Source organism: Schistocerca gregaria, chromosome 10 (genome assembly GCF_023897955.1).
Source record: "Schistocerca gregaria isolate iqSchGreg1 chromosome 10, iqSchGreg1.2, whole genome shotgun sequence".
Lineage (NCBI taxonomy): Eukaryota > Metazoa > Arthropoda > Insecta > Orthoptera > Acrididae > Schistocerca > Schistocerca gregaria.
The window spans coordinates 219,931,920-219,949,900 of NC_064929.1; the positions used below are offsets into that span (position 1 = coordinate 219,931,920).

General features: G+C 40.3%; 1 protein-coding gene across 3 annotated transcripts in view; it reads left to right on the forward strand.

Annotated features, from left to right (window-relative positions):
* LOC126293302 (uncharacterized) overlaps positions 1-17,981 on the forward strand; it is a 237,659-nt gene that overhangs the window by 214,788 nt on the left and 4,890 nt on the right. For 2 of the 3 annotated variants that reach the window (XM_049986435.1, XM_049986433.1), the window contains exon 5: positions 1,333-1,482. In XM_049986435.1, the coding sequence (XP_049842392.1) occupies positions 1,333-1,482 (150 nt within the window). The remainder of the gene's footprint in view (positions 1-1,332; positions 1,483-17,981) is intronic. The other variant, XM_049986434.1, reaches the window with a different exon arrangement.

The following is a 17,981-nucleotide window of genomic DNA, read 5'->3' on the forward strand; positions in this document are numbered from 1 at the left end:
GCTCTCACTAAGTCCACAAACACTTATTATTAAGTGCAATGTCAGGATTGTTTCTGTAGTGCCTTTTCCTTTTACTATTAATCTTTCTCCAGTACTACCTGATCTGTTGCTCTACATATTTATCTAGTGAGCAGACTGAACGTTTTGAGGCTGACCGCACAGTAATGTCCACCTCCAGCCATTCACGTTTTCTCGAATAATACGACTGTTCTTACCTTAAAATGTAACAGAGTAAATGTTCCCAGGGTCTTCTACTAAAAGTGGCTTACAGAATCTTCCTGTCATGATGTATTACCATATCTGAATTTGCTGACACAGTAAACTGTCCCCACACACAGGGCTACGTCAAATAGAGTACGTCCTAGCAGTCCGCACTCCGTAGTTCATCTATTTGTCGAGGAGAGGGCTGCTCACATCGTGTCTTCTAAATCTGTACCCACCAAAGTTCTCCGCTGTGGGTCGTGGCTCCTAATACAGCTGGAAGTCAGTGTGGACATTGAGACTGCTGCTATTAATAGTAAAATAATATTCAAAGTCTTTAATTTAACAAAAAGGGACGCCACCTCACATTTGTCCAGCTGAAATAAGGAACAGTGGCATCTGTCAGCGTGGTGCCACACGAGAGCCAGTGGACATTTAAGTCAAAGTCACGATCTCTCTGTCTGACTGTAATAGTGAGCACTGCAACTATTCAATGCAATGTCACTGGGTTTCCTCGGGCGTCATTAAATTTTGAATCAAATCTTGCTCGAGCCACTATTAATAGTTATATCACTTCAACTACAACACTGTAACTTGTTAATTTCAGTAATGAGTTACTCGTTCACAGCAGTGAACACCAAGTACTGAGCTAGGCTGCCCGATAACTGTCCCTAACTGTTTCTCACTTGGCCACAAAGGGTCGGAGTTAGGGCATCTGTGCCAGTACTCGTTATGTTAGTCTGGTTCATTTGTTATATACCAAAATTTAATTTTTAATTAATAATGTTGCATACGTGAAACATCGGTAGGAGCAAATATTTCATTACGGTCAGCTCGTTTTTAAAATGTCACCGATTAATTATTATTATTCGAAGTTCTGCCAGTTCTGCACACTCCGTCACAGGACGAGGACAGAGCCTCGCGCTGACAAAGTTTGCCCCACCCCAGGTCCAGCGTATCAGCCGTCAGAGTGGAGTTAGTGACCTGCCTGTCTTCTGGCACGGGCAGCTATAGCAGTGAACATAACTGTATCGAGGCCAAACTGTGACCCACACAGATTTTGCACCTCAGAATGAATGAGGTTCCAGTCACCGTGACATGCCCCGCCTGACTCCTGTGCCCGTGTCGCAGCAGCAGCGGGATGCTGCCGTCGGTGGGGGCCAACCTGTCGCCGGACCAGACGTTCGGCTCCATCAAGTCGCTGGCGGCGGGCCGCGAGGTGGCCAGCTTCCCGCTCTCCAGGACGCCGTCACCGCCGCCGCCCCCGCCGGGTGCCGACAGGTGAGTGGGTGAGTGGGCCGCCGGCGTAAAGCCCGGTACGGCAGTTCTCACTTCTTTAACTCCTATCTTAATAGCTGCACGTTACTCTTAAAACCTCATCATTTGACAAAAGCCTGGAAAATGGGAAGATTGCATTCATCAGTGGTAGCTATCTTATCATTCTTAAAGTCCATGCATCATTTGGAAGGAACTTTTAAGTGACTTTTTAAATAATTGTAGCTGACAATGTAAAAATCTGCATACATGTTCTGCAACCCACCATTTAGTGTGTGGCAACGAGTACATTGTACCACAACTAGTCATTTCCATTTCTGTTCCATTCACAAATAGAGTGAGGGAGAAACAACTGTCTGTATGTCTCCATGAGAAATATAAGTGCTCGTATCTTATCTTTCTATTCCTTATGTGAAATGCACATTGGTGGCAGTGGAGTCATTCTGCCACCACCTTAAAATACTGCTTCTATAAATTTTCTCAAAAAGAACACCAACTTACCTGCACAGATTGCCATTTGAGTTCCCTAAGTACATCCGTAATACTTGCATGTTGTTCAAACCTACTGGTAAAAAAGCTAGCAGCCTGCCTCTGAATTGCTTCTGTGACCTCCTGTAACCTGCCTTGGTGTGGATCCCAAACACTCACTCTAACAGTACTGAACAGTGGGCCACAACAGTGTCCTATAAGTGGTCCCCTTTACAGATGAACCACACTTTCCTAAAATTCTCCCAATAAACCAAAGTATAACATTCACCTTCCCTGTTACAGTCCTTAAGTGCTCATTTCATTTCACATTGCTTTGCAATGTTACACCTAGATATTTAATCGAGGTGGCAGTGTAGAGCAGTACTCTACTAATACTATATTCAAATATTATGGGTTTGTTTTTCCTACTTATCGATGACAACACCTCCTGGCACATCACAGTTCCATTGGCAGACACCTAGCAGACACCTTGTCTGCCAGATCATTTATGTGAATGAACTAGGTTCTTTTACTTCAGAAGTCTTTTAGATACTGACCTGAGAACCTACTCCATATGTCTTTACCTTCATTAAAGCGGCAGCAGTGTGGCACCGTGTGAAATTCTATGCAGAAATCTAGGAATACAGAATCCCCCGTCGCTCTTCATCCACGATTCACAGGATCTCATGTGAGAGAAGGCCGAGCCGAATTTCCCGAGAGTGATTATTTCTGAAACTGTGCCTGTTTGAATGACGATGAGCTTTATATCTGTCCTCGTACACTTCACTCGACAGATCGATAAACTCACATACGAGTGATAATGGCACTTCATTTAAATCTTCAGTTTACAAGCCAATTAGCTTGAAATAAAACACTTGAGCTTTTGGTAACTCTCCCCACTGTTAGCATTGGGAGTTAAATTACTGACTGCGGGTGTGGCGCAGTGCTCTCCTTTTACAGAACCTTCCAGAGAGGGCCAGAGTGGCACGCACAGAAGGTGAGTCAGTCAGTTTGGTCCCACCACAGGACCGAGTGATGATCAGCCATGATCAACTTCTCAAGTTCTCTCGGTTTGACATGTTATGAATGCCCCGTGCAGTGTCTGGCATACTGTGAATAGTTTGAACCATGTAAATGCTACCCTTTCACAGTGTACGCCATATGCACTGGGAACTAAGACCTCTATCATGTTTAACAGGGCGTAACGTATCTCTTATCTTGGAGGCGGGTCGGAACACTAGTCTAGTGCTACGACGACAAATAATACTTCATCTACACACTTTGACTGTTCCGATATAAAGAACTGCATATACGTAATTCATTTGTATGCTGCTGACATAGAATTTACCGACAACTACACCTGTAATATAGCTTGCCACAGACTGAATTTAAACAATTGATACTACTGTACGAGACAAATTTTTACATACTGAATGGTGAATACCTATTGGATTTAAATATTGCTGGCTGAGATGAAATTTTATGAGATGAATGTTGCGTTCCACCTAACTTGTTTTTTTATAACACGTGTGTAGGGCAGTTACCACAAAATGTGAAAATACAAGGCATTGTAGATTAGAATAGTTTTGATTTTTATTGGTCCCAGAAATCCTGTTGTGTGTTGTTACAAATGGATGATACGTCACACACACAAGTTGTATAAATACTGTAATAGGAAAAACAATAATTACATCTGTAGAAAACTAATAAATGTGCTAAAAACTTATGGTGTTTAAGAAAATATTTACCTTGATTATTTTAAATTCACAATAAGAAAAATAACATTTACACTTACATCTGTAATCTGTGAATCATTATGAAATGCTTGGCAGAGGATACACATCCCACTGTATCAGTTAGTAGGGCTTTTTCTCATTCCGTTCACATACGGAGCACAGGGAAAATGATTGTTTAAATGCCTCTGCACATGCTGTAATTAATCTAATCTTATCTTCACCACCTATACATGAGTGAAAAGTAGGGGGTTGTAATGTATTCCTAGAATTATCATTTGGAGACTTTCTCAAGATAATGTCCATCTATCTTCAAGAGTCTGCCAATTCAGTTCTTTCAACATGTCAGTCACACTCTTGCACGAGTCAAACAAACCTGTGACCATTTGTGTCATCCTTTTCTGAATTCATTCAATATCTCTGTTACTCCTATTTGGCACGGGTACCACACCCTTGATCAATATTTTAGGATGGGTCACACAAGCATTTTCAAGCAATCTCCTTTGTATACTGACCTGGTGATCCATGACTGAGCCTATGTGATGTTTCCACTTCAAGCCCATAATAAGTGTTACACCCAAGCTGGTTTGAACTACATCCTCCAGAATATGAGTCCAGTGACATAACCATTGCACCACATCACTCAGTATCAATATATGGTGAATATTTGTGCAGCTTCTTTCAGACAGTACTTCATCATAGATAATTGCACCATCTACAAAGTGTCTGACATTACTATTAATATTGTGTGCAAGATCATTAATATACAACATGAATAGCAAGGGCCCCAACACACTTTGCTGCGGTGCACCTGAAGTTACCTCTACATCTCACAATTATTCTCTGTGCAAGGTAACATGCTGCATTCTTCCTATCAACGAGTCATCAATCCAGTCACAAATTTTGCTTGACTCCCCAGATGATCATACTTCTGATAAAAAGTGTAGGTTTCGTATTGAGTCAAATGCTTTTTGGAAATCGAGAAATGCTGCCTCAATCCATGGCTTTTTAGGATATCATATGAGAAAAGTCAGAGTTGGTTCTTACGTGATCGTTGTTTTTGCAAATTCTGTTCATAAGCGCAGAATATGTTTTAAGATTCTAAACCAAATCGATGTTAAGAATATTTTTCTGTAGTTTTATTGATCAATTCTACTACCCTTCTTGAAGATAGGTGTGACCTGTGCTTTCTTCTGGGTACTGGGCACAGATTTTTGTTCGAGGGCTTTATGACAGATTATAGTTAACAGAGGGGCTAACTTGGCTGTGAATTGGGTATAGAATACAAAAGGGTTTCCATTGGGCCATGAGGCTTTGTTCAGTTTTAATGTTTTCAGTTGTTTCTCAACACCACTAACACTAATATCTATTTCACTCTTCTTTTCAGTGGTTTAAGATTTTTTTAAGAAACAGAAAAAAGGGTTAAGCATTTCTGGTTTTGCTTTGCTATTCTCAACTCCAGTTCCCATCTGATTCACTAGTGACTGGACTAACTTTCATGCCACTAACAGCCTTTACAGATGAACAGAATTTCTTTGGGTTTTGTGAAAGATTCTACATCTACATCTCCATGACTACTCTGCAATTCACATTTAAATGCTTGGCAGAGGGTTCATCGAACCACAATCGTACTCTCTCTCTACTATTTCACTCCCTAATAGCACGCGGGAAAAACGAACACCTAAACACAGATTATTTAACAAGATTGTGCTACAATAGTAACTGAAGACTTCACACATTGCGCTCTTGACAGCCCAACATGTTTCATTCAGCGTGTGTCTATCTACAGTCCTACACTTTGTTTTATACATATTATATAGTAATCTCTGTTTCTTTAGAAGTTTCTTTATATTGACTGTATAACATGGAGGTTCTCTCTCATTATGAACTGTTCTACTGGGTGAATATCTAGCCAGTGTTGAGCCAGAGTTCCCCTACATGCTCCTGCCCTCTGCCGAAAGTTTCAAGTTCCTCATTGGGAGATGGCACTACTGATTTTTTTAAATTTAGTTTGCTGGACATATATACCTTTCTGCTTGTTTTAGTTGTCATTTTTACTGTGGTAATCATGGTTGCCACAATCATGTTGTGATCACTGTTATCAATATGGATGTGGACATCCTCAAAGTGGTCAAGTCTATTTGTTGTCATTGGATTCAATGTGTTTCCATCATGAGTGGGGCTCCAAATTGTCTTGTCAAGGTAGTTTTCAGAGAAGGCACTTAGTAATCTTTTACAGAATGTCTCATAATACCCACCACTAACAAAACTGTAATTATCCTAGTTGATTGTTGGATGATTGCAGTTTCTGCCAATCTTTACAGTATAATTATGGAGCTAGTGTACAACTGAACTGAGATTTTCCCTAAAGTTTTAAGTTACTTCAGGAGGAGAGCCCAGTGGTCAATAGAGGGACCCTATTATAATTTTTTGCCGACCCTTGATACCGAGTCTTGCCAAAACAGACCCACATTCAGCTACAACTTCTATTTTAGTGGATTTGAGTTCCTCATCTAGTGGTACAAATACCATCTCCATTTCCTGTTTTCCAATCCTTTTACAGTATATGCTTAAATTTTCCTGAAATATGTCACAGTAGAATGAACGAAGTTAGCTGTAAACGCATGGTACATATGAAAATATTTAACTTTGTTAATTTACACTGGCATTAATAAAAACTTGTACTGTATAGACCCATTCTTTCAAAGTAACGTTTTCACTTTTGTCCTGAATCCTTGTCAATTCAACTAAGCTTTTTGGTAGCTTGTTGAATAGAGGAGCTCCCTTGTGCTTTAGACTCCTGTATCCTTTACATAGCCACTGAGAAATTATAGACACATTTGATGATGATACAAGCATTATTAATCCAGTGTAAGAAACTCTAATAGAAAATGATACAAATAATGTCTTTGGAAAAGTTATTGATTGGTTTTCTGTGAATAGGCTTGCTCTGAACTCTGAAAAAACACAATTCATCCAATTAATATAACACATCAACAGAAGTCAGTAGCCAGGGTAAAGCATAATAAGTTTTTGGGTGTACATATAGGAGAGAATCTTAATTGGAAAATTCAAATTTGGGCCTCCTAAAGTGACTAGGTTCAGCAACTTTTGCAATCAGAACAGTAGCCAATATCGAGGATATAGAAACTAGCAAGCTAACACACTTTGCATACTTTCACCCTCTGATGTCTTTCAGAATAATATTTTGGGGTAAATCAACACTTAGGCATAAAATATTCACTGCTAAAAAGAAAGTGGTTAGAATAATGTGTGAGGCTCATATTCACACATCTTGTTGGCATCTCTTTAAAAGATTAGGAATTCTTGCAACAGCCTCACAGTACATTTACTCAGTAATGAAATTTGTTCTCAACAAGTTGGGCCAGTTCAAAAACAACAGTGACATTCATACCAGAAGAAAGAAAGACTTTTCCTCTACTTAACCTATCTTTGGCACAGAAAGGAGTAAAATATGGTGCTGCAGAACTCTTTGATAAATTACTAGTTCAAATAAAATTTAAGACAGCAGTAACAGTTTTAAAAATAAATTGAAATCATATCTCCTTTACAACTGCTTCCATACCATAGATGAATTATTGAATAGGAATAAATAAATCTATAGGTATAATACATGTATTTTGTGCAAAAAGTGCGTTTCTTATGAACTTGACACATTCCACATCATAACTGTTACTGTGAGACATCAGTGGAACACATAACTAACTCACTCATTGTAAAGATGAGTCTAATGATGGTGGACGTCTTTCACTTTCTGTAAAACTATATCCATTTTCAAAAATAAAGCGTTTCACAAATGTACACTGCCAGAAAAAAAAAGAAGCACATGCAAATTGTGTACGTGTCAAATTTACAAGGAACTCAGCAGTACGAATCCACTTATCAGTCTGACAGTACATCCCCTCTGGCCTGCAGAAAGCACTGATTGTTTTGGCAAGGGCGCCATTGAGTCAGTGTATCCTCGCCGGCCTGCAGCTGTCATAACCGGCCCCCGATATCCCCAATACTGGCACCGGGACGGAGGGGACGTCCGAACCGGTCCCACACGTGTCTTGTGGGAACAGCTCCGGGCATCTCGCCTGCCACCGAAGTACCTCGACATGTGCCACCTGTTGACGAGTATTACCCTTTCAGAAAACAGCACCACAATATTGCCACACGAGACGTAACACAAGAGGATGCGGGATGCCCGTAGCGTACCGTTACATCACGGAAGTCCCTCAGTCGCTACCGGCCCTGACCCGAAGTTGTACCCGATGGCTAACCGCACTGTAATGCCAGGAGTAACACCACTGGGCCTCTCGAAAATGTCAGAAGAATGGGGTCTCTCCACCGTACTCGCCGACAGTGGTCATCCGCGGTGCTACAGAACCGCAATTTGGTGGCGAACACTGTGCGGTGACCTCCGTCGGCAATCCACCCCTCTCCGTCATGGCACGACTGTGGACGCAGCTGTACTTGTTGCAGTGTTAACAGTGGGACAGTAACTCCTCAATATGGCAGCCACCAGTCTGAACTGCGGTGTGGAATGACAGAGACTGTTTCAGGGGCCCATTACTCGTTATCGAGCAGCCCGTCCAGAGGTGAAGGAGTTACAATGTGCTCGGTGCACAGTGCGGCAATCCTCCCTCAGGGGGATCGGAAGTGGTCGATCAAAACCTCAGTGACCAGTAAGTGCCCTCACGTTGCCGTGCAGTCTGATGTCGGGCAACCGTCACACCCTACAAATCGAGATATTGTCTATTTTGACCGGCCGGTAAAATGGAGACCTACAGCCGTGTCAGGTGCCGACAGTGCCATCTCATGAGAGTACGCGGCATCTCCATGACCTCCACATTGATTGTCGGAGATCTGACACTGTTCACACCCACGGTACACCCTACCGGGCCCGGTAAAAGCACTCGACACGAACTACACTGATGCACTCTGGTAGCCATTCTATGTGTCTCACACACTTGCAAAGTTTTTTGGTGCCTCACTCTTTTCTCTCAATATTAAATGTATAGCACAAATCGTGTAGTACATTTACTAATTTTTTTATATACATCCCACAATAGACTGCAATCTCTCGACACTAAGAAATTTAGTGGGTGCGTCTCGGTTTACAAGCACATTTTCAAACCTGACATTGTCTACCCTTTAAGAAATTATATGTGATGGGAAAAGGACAGTTTTGTCTTTCTTCAGTAACAGTTTGTGTTTAACCAATTTACAAGCATACAGTTTTTATCAGACATTGTGCTTTGGTGATCTGAATGCATTGTGTTGGTGTCATTAGCAGACATTCCTGGTACACCTTACTGAATGTCTTTGAGCAGATCATTCATAAATATAATAATCAGCAGTGCACAAAGTGTAGAACCTCGGGCAACATTTGTCTTATGGCAATACTATGCTTCTAACATTTTTCTGGGGTGATTACATCTCTTTGTAACCTGTCTCAGAGATCTGATCTAAACTAATGTGGATAAGAAACATGATTCCAGATGTGTTTGAGCAGGTGATTAGATATGTCATCAAAATCACATGAGTGAGAGTTTTGTTTCTCTTGCATAATACTGCAGTTTTCAAGTGGTGTGAATGGGTCAAGAAACAATACCTTGCAGAATAACTGTAGTTCTAAACAGAGAGGGGGAATAGGAGCACCAGTATCTGAAGAAATTTTGTGGCAATCTTTTGTGAAGTGGTTATTGAATACTTGACATAATTCTTTAGGACCAAAGAAAAAAAATCTTCATTCTTAATGTATGTTATTGAGTGATCCTTGTTTTTCTTACCATCTATCTCATTGGTAGCTTCCCAGGCCACTTTGGCTTTACTTCCTGGGTTGATAATTATCACCAGTTGTACAGTTTCTTGGTTTTCATTCATTCATTCATTTATTCATTGACAATGTGCTCCATTACATTAATTGCAATACTACAGGTATGTATTTTTTTGTGTGCGCGTGCGCGCACACGCGTACATGTTGATTATAGTGTAATGTTTGCACTGGATGATGATGATGGGTGGTGGTGGTGGTGGTGGTGGTGGTGGTGGTGGTGGTGAGAGAAGGGCCAGGATGAAACCCTTTGCTGGCACACAGCCTACTTCTCACAAATAGCACCAAGGGGGCTCCTGAGCTTAACGTCCCCATCCGATTGAAGGATCACCATCAACAGCGTCACGTGCTCTCACTTCACGAGACAGTGCACAGAGGTTTGGAATTTAAACCAGGCCACTGGCACAAACACTGGTGATCAGGAACTTTACACCACCATCTCTCCTTCACTTGCCGGCCAAATACTGGCAGTAAATATTTTCTCCACCACCGGGATTCTTACCAGCTTCCCCTGGGTAGTTTCTTGACATTGTGAATAATTTTGTTGAGAATTTTTCAGTACATTCTTAGTCATGAAATATATTGTCTGTAGTTCTGCAGTATGCAAGCAACTGCTTTTTATTCTTGTAAGAGATATATCTTAACCATTTCTTACTGTACTTTTTTTTGCATTGGTGATGAGTAGACATGATGTAGCATTCTCAATGAGATTTATAACAGTACTAATGAGTACCCGTGAACTTAAGTAGTCTCCTCTCAACATCACAGAGCACTTCCTATAAACACCCCTCTAGTCTGCTTTATGGAGCAAATGTGTGAAAATTACTACATTCCTCTCGTGGCCCACTAACTCTCATATGTCTACGTGTCAGTATGCTTCTGTCTGCTTATCTGTTAGTTCAGTGGCACCCTCGCATCGGTGAAAAATGAAATGTTGTGCGGCAAGGGCCTCCCCACGGGTAGACCCGATCGCTCAGTGTGAGTCTTTCGAGGTGATACCACTTCGCGACTCACGCATCGACGGGGATGAAATCGAGACGGTGAAGATGACATGAACACCCAGTCTCCGAGCAGAGAAAATCCCCAACCGAGCTGGGAATCGAACCCCGGCCCTCCGGCACGGCAAGCCGGCACGCTGTCCACTCAGCTGTGGTGGCGGATTGTGATGTACTCTGTACCTTGCAATATGGAACGCATGCACTTGGAAATACACTTACGTCAACTGTCCTGCCAAATAAGATATATAGTACATTTATCACTGTAATTGGGCATTTCTACATCTACATATATACTCTGCAAGCCACCGTACGGTACATGGTGGAGGGTACTCTGTACCACTATTAGTCGTTTCTTTTTCTGCTCCACTCGGAAATAGAAGAAGGGATAAATGACTGTCTATATGCCTCTGTACAAGCCCTAAGTTCTCAGTTGTGTTCCTGAAAAAGAATGTCACCTTCCTTCCCGGAATTTCCATTTGAGTTCCCAAAGCAGCTTTGTGAAACTTATGTGTTGTTCAGACCTGCTGGTAACAAATCTAGCAGCCTACCTCTGAATTGCTCTTATGACCACCTTTGACCTGACCTGGTACAGATCCGAAACACTCTAGCAGTGTTTAAGAATAGATTGCAGCAGCATTCCATATGTAGTTTTCTTTACGGATAACTCACTCTTTCCTAAAATTCTCCCAATAAACTGAAGTGTACCATTTGCCTTCCCTACCACAATCCTCACAAGCTAGTTCTATTTTGTATTGCTTCACAACATTACATCCAGATATTTAAACGACACGACTGTGTCGAGCAGGACACTAATAATGCTGTATGCGAACATTACGGGTTTATTTTTCCTTCTTATATGCATTAACTTACATTTTTGTGCTACTCATCACACCAACTAGAAATTTTCTCCAAGTCATTGCGTACCCTCTTACTGTTACACACCAAAGGCATCTTCCCATACACCACAGTGTCGTCAGCAAATAGCCACAGATTCACAGATTGCTGCTCACATCATTTATGTATACAGAGAATACTAGCAGTCTGATCACACTTCCCATGGGCACTCCTGACAATAGAAATGTCTATGATGAACACTCATCATCGATGAAAATGTACTGGACTATGTATACAGACTGAAGCAGTGAGCAAAAATTTGTACCGAGGCCAGGAATCGAACTCCGGTCTCCTGCAGGTGCGTCAGCCACTGAGACACCCTACCACAGCAGTTCACACAGCTGCTCACTTTACCCTGGCACAGCTCCATCTTCCTGCCACCCCAGTCTACTTTAAAATTCCCCCTCACACATGAACTGAATTGCCGAGGTTCTCCACACTCCAGAACAGCACCTCAGCATTGAATGTATACTGGGGTCTGGCCCGAAACCCGGGTACAGGTGCTTCTACGAATGTCATGAAACAATTTTGTCTCATTTCTGGGAACCCCCTATGTTTAAACTGAGATTTAAGGGATAAATCATTTCAAATTTTCATTTATGTTTATATAACATTTATTTTTACAATTATTTCAGAATTGTTTAAATGCACCTTTTGATTTTTTTTGCACTAAATAAAGCCTGCAGTATTTTACTTTCCATCACACAAAATCACATGCTTTTGTGCAGCTTTTAAATACTACATGTAAAAAAGCTTTTAGATAATTGAATTTTACATTCTGAAGAATTATAATATTTTGTGAAAATTTGCTTTCTACTTATATGCAGGGTTTACATTTGCATATAAAAGTTGCACTCAGTGATACAGTAAGTTGGGAAGTGCAATCAGTCTACAAAGGAGAATGTTTACAAAACACTCCTGGAGCTCATCCTAAAATATTGCTTAAGTCTGTGGGACCCATGTCAAATAGGACTAAACAGGGGATATTGAATGTATGCTGAGAAGGGCAGCACAAATGGTCACAGGTTTGTTACACCTGTGGGAGAGTGTCACAGAGAACTGGACTAGTAGACTCTTGAAGATAGATGTAAACTATCCCAAGAATGTCTATTAGCAAAGCTTCAAGAACCAGGTTTAAATGATTACTCTAGGAATATACTACAACCCACTAATATTGCTCACATAGGGATCGTGAGGACAAGGTTAGAATAATTACTGCGCGCGCACCCGCGCGCACCCACACACACACACACACACACACACACACACACACACATTCAGACAATCATTCTTCTCATGCTCCACACGTGAAAGGAACAGGAAGAAATCCTAATAATTGGTAGAATGGGACATGCTCTTTGCCATGCACCTCACAGTGGTTTGCAGAATATTGATGTATTATTCTCTGTGTTAGTGCACCTGAATTAAATGAAGTGTTAATTCAGCAGAAGTGTGCAGTAAGAATGCTGTGTAAAGTAGGTAACTGAACATCTTGCAGAAGCCTTTTTAAGGTTCCTAGAATTGTTACATTCACTTCCCAATATATTTACTCCCTAATGGGGGTTGTCAATCATAATAAAAATAATTTCAACTGAACTGCAATCTACGTAGTCACAATACGAGACACGGAAGCACTGTAAAGCCTCGTGTCAGGGAGTAAGGAGCTGTAAACGAGTCTCTGTTGGTTCAGAAGTGGGTAAGTAATTGATGAAAATGAATGCAACCAACTGAGTATTGAGATATGACTAGAAAAATAGGAGCTACTTCAGATAAGAGTGGAAAAACAGAGTTTTTGTGAAGTTGTGGGTTCCCTGCTATATTACTAGGTCACATCTACTGGCAGAAGCATGGGTAGTACCAACCAGCACAGTGGGATTTTATTGTCAGTATGACATACAGGTTTGCGCCCGACGATTATCTTTCATTACTGTACAACTTTGTTTTTTCCTAATCCCTAATGGTTCTCCATGACAGATTCTACAGAATATTACAACATCGTGTTACAAATGTAAATTTATGAGGAACAGGAGATCTTTCTGTCGTTGGATTTTAACTTATTGTCAGAAAGTATTGCAGAATATTAGCTCTATATATAGTGAAGTGCTGCTCGTCTTAGATTCAAACTCCTAAATAGTTTTAGCTACTATTTTGAACTTTGTTTATGGAGTGGAAAGCAGTCACAAAAAGGATCTAGCAATAAAATGGGCCACAACACTGAGACAAATATCTGCAAATAAAAAGATTACCTCATGAAATATCTATATAGCACACCACATCCCAAGAATTTGATTCCTATTTTAAGAATTACAAAACGATTTTAACTAAAGTCATAAAAGAAGCAAAAAGAATGGCAAACAGTTCCTTCATAGCAAATGCACCAAATAAAATGAAAGCCACATGGGACATTGTCAGGCATGAAACAAGAGTAAAACAGAGAGAATACCATAATATCAAACTGAAAGAAATATCTCCTGTAATATCTGATCCCCAGCAGATAGCAAATAATTTTAACTCTTAATTCTGAGGCAGCTGAGATTCTGGTGAAGCAAAACTTCTAATATGCTGCCACTGCAAATCAGATTTAAACTATCTCTAGGAACAAGTCTCCCTTTCTATACCCAACGGATGAACAGGAAATGCTGAAAACAATAGGGGAGCTACAATAAAAATTTTCCTCTGGTACTGACAACTTACCAGACCATATCATTAAAAAATGTGCACCCTTAGTAGTTAGGCCCATGGTAGACATATGCAATAGTTCACTTTCTCAGGGAATCTTCCCAGAAAGGTTGAAAATAGCAAAAGCGAAGCCATTGTACAAAAAGGCCAGTCTTTCTACTATCTGTTTTTTCTAAAATAATGGCAAAAAATCTTTTATAAAAGACTTTTAGATTTCATAAAAAAAAAATTCTCAGCTACACAGCATGGTTTCCAAAAATGTAAATCCACCAAGATAGCTATTACTGATTTCTTAAATGAAGCTTTAAATGCATTAGATAAAAAAGAACACACAGCAGCAATATTCCCAGATCTTTCAAAAGAATTTGACATCATTAACCATGGTCTATTGCTTAGAAAGCTAGAAAATCTTGGTGTCAGAGACCCACCTTATGAGTGGGCAAAGTTATATGTACAAAACAGACACCAAATAGTTGAAGTCTTGTAATAAGAAATAAAAAATTTAATTTCGTATCAATCAGATAAACAGAGTGTTAAATACAGTGTGCCGCATGGCTCCATACTGGGACCAATCTTGTTCTTGCTATTCGTAAATGACTTGGAACTATCCAGCTTCAACATTAAATATGTTGATGATACAAATATACTTATCAGTGGAAAGACCCCAGAATAGCTCCAAAATGAAATTAAAAAGAGCGCCTCACATGTATCAGAATTGTTCGCAATGAACAATTTAATAATAAGCACACATAAAACAAACACTATGCATCTACACACAGTGCAGAATAAACAGACTTTAACTGCAACCATAGAACTGTTAGGCAAAAGATTTGACATTGTAAATAGCACCAAATTTATGAGAGTTTGGATTCAAGATGATCTGACATGGCAGAAACACACACAACACCTATGTAGTAAATTAAATACCATTTGTTACAGTATAAAAATTGTTGCTCGATGCACATCAATGCAAGTCATAAAAAATGTCTACTATGCCCAAGCAGAATCGCTACTAAGATATGGTTTAATATGCTGGGAAAATTCACCACCCAGCAAAAGCTATTTTGTTGCACAAGAGAATGGAAGGCACAGCACCTTTATCTTCATACAAACCCTAATTTAAAAAGCTTCATATTCTTCCATTACCATGCCTATATATCCTAGTAACAATAATGTTTATAAGGAAAATTGTAGATGAAAATAGCAAGATTGCTCCAAAAAACCAAAATATCCATTTATACAACACGAGGAATAATCAAGATTTACATATGCAGTTTTCACATACAACACAAAAACCAAAAGGACCCTTGCAAGAAGGAAAAAACTGTATAACAAACTACCTAAAAAAATTAAGGCAATAACTGGGATGCATAAATTCAAAACTGCAGTGAGTGACAACTTGCTACAGAATTGCTACTATAGTGTTGTTTGAATTTTTATCTACAATGTAAATATGTGAAAAATTTAAATAGTTTATACAATTAAGGCCAAAATACGAAATCTGATAATCAAGGCTGAAAGTAAGAAATGTGTATGTGTATGTGTAAAATTTGTGTATTTGTGAAATGTTATTCCCATATGTTAGACTAATATTGCTGTATACTGGAAACCATACGACAGTTTTCTGTTGAACTTTATTGAAATTATTTGACTTGTCCTATAACATTATGTACCCCTGTACAATTTATGATTCACAGGACCAATAAATATACAATACGATTCCCTCTGTTGCTGTAGGGGTGATCATAAGTGATCCTGATTTGTTGCAATGCAGTTTTATAATTGTATTCATTGTGTGTTTAGGAACAAAAAGGTGACACACTAATTACTGAACTGATGTATATGCATATTTCAATTCATTTTCACTGCATTAATCACAGCTGATGAAATATACAGATCTCGACATAGCTGTCACCGTACTGCACCTAGGCTAATTCTGACAACTTCGCACAGAGGCCGACTCACGTGGTCACTGCCATGTCATGATACATAACGGAATAACATTTACATTTACTGAGTACTGCAAATGTTGTAGTGGGTAGATCATACAGTGGCTGCTACAGGGTTGTGGGAGACATTTTGGTGTGTGTCAGGGTGTGCTCAACTCCCACTTGTGACCATCCGGGGTTCATGTGACGGTGAGTAGGGCGCAGAAAAACAACTGTCTAAGAGTTTCAACTGAAGTGTGATACAAGCAGTCATAATAAGAGTAAAAAAAAAAAAAAAAAAAATTCCATGTAGACTTTGCCTCAGGAAAGAACAACTTACTTTGGTATAGTAAGACAGTTAACAAGCTCCCATCTGATGTAAACCCATAAATTAGGAATCCTGCCAATTTAAAATAAAATTAAAAACATTTCGAATTAGCCAGTCTTTCTACAAATTATCTGACTATCTAGATTTAGGGACTGAAAACTTCCATTAGCTATAAAGTAAATAGCAGTGTTTGGTATAAGGATGTGTGACAAGTAGTAATGTAGTACACACAGGATTTAGGGTTTACAGACACAATTTTTTTCTTTGAAAACTGCAATTGTAAACAAATATAAGCTGTGAATAGTAGGTAAACAACAGATGTGTAAAGAAACTGAGAAGGCAGCCGCATACTGCAGAAGATCAGCTTCATTAATAATTTATGTGATTAAATGTAGATGACTAAGTGTGACAAGCGTTAAGCAGTATAGTGATAGCTTACTATTAATACAGATGAAGCTACTATGATGCCTCTGTCTCAAATTAACATAACCTCGATTTGTTACACATGCGTGAAGCACTTCCTTGTCGATGGGATCTGTGGAGTATGACAGATGAATGCATCTACAAGCTTTTTAAAAGTTTTGGGTGCAAAAGGGGGGGGGGGGGGGGGGGGGGGGAAGAAAAGAAAGGGATGCACCACGAAGAAATTATCTGAATGTGTTGGAAATAGGTAGATGTGCTGTACATGATTACCGTTTTAGAAAAATTGTATAATTTATTCAAGAGAAAGAGCTACACAAACTGAGCAAGTCAACAATGTGTCAGTCCACCTCCGGCCCTCAAGAAAGTAGTTATTCAAGCTCGGCATCAATGGATAGAGTTGTCGGATATCCTCATTAGGAATATTGTGCTAAATTGTGTTCAGTCGGTGTGTTAGACCATCAAAATCCCAAGGTGTCGGGAGGTCCTTCGCCTAATGCTCAAAATGTTCTCAGTCGGGAGAGATCTGGCAATCTTGTCGACCGAGGTAGGATTCAGCAGCACTGAGATGAGTATCAGAAACTCTCGTCACGTGTTGCAGGCATTACTCTCCCAAAATATAAGCCCAAGGATGGCTTGCCACGAAGGGCAACAAAAGGGGGAGCAGAATGTAGTCAAAATACTATTGTGTTGTAAGTGTGCCATCAATGACAACCGAAGGGGTCCTGCTGAGAAATGAGACTCCACCGCAGGCAATCACTCCAGCGCGTCAGACTGTACAGTGGGTGCCAGTCAGGTCACTATCTCACCATCATCCGGGGTGTCTCCAGACACGTCCTCAGCTTGGAAGGGCTGAAGATGTGGCTGCAGTAGAACCGCCTTCAGTGATATGTCCTACTTTAAACTAAGCCCCAGTGACCAGCAAATGTGTGTCTGGAGATGCTCCAGACAGAGGTGGGATACCGACCTGTCTGTCGCCCACAATACAGCTCGACAACTGTAGGTGACGCTCCGGTGTGCCGTTTCTTTTTGTAACGGGACCCATTCGGTTGTCATCTGTAGCACCCTTACGGCACAGCAGAACGTCGACAATATTCTGACCCCGTTTTGTTGCCCTTCACAGCAAGCCGTCCCGTGCTTTCATTTTGTCAAGTTATTGTCTGCCCACACACGATGGAAGTTTCTACTGCTCGTCTTCATGCTTACCAAATCCTA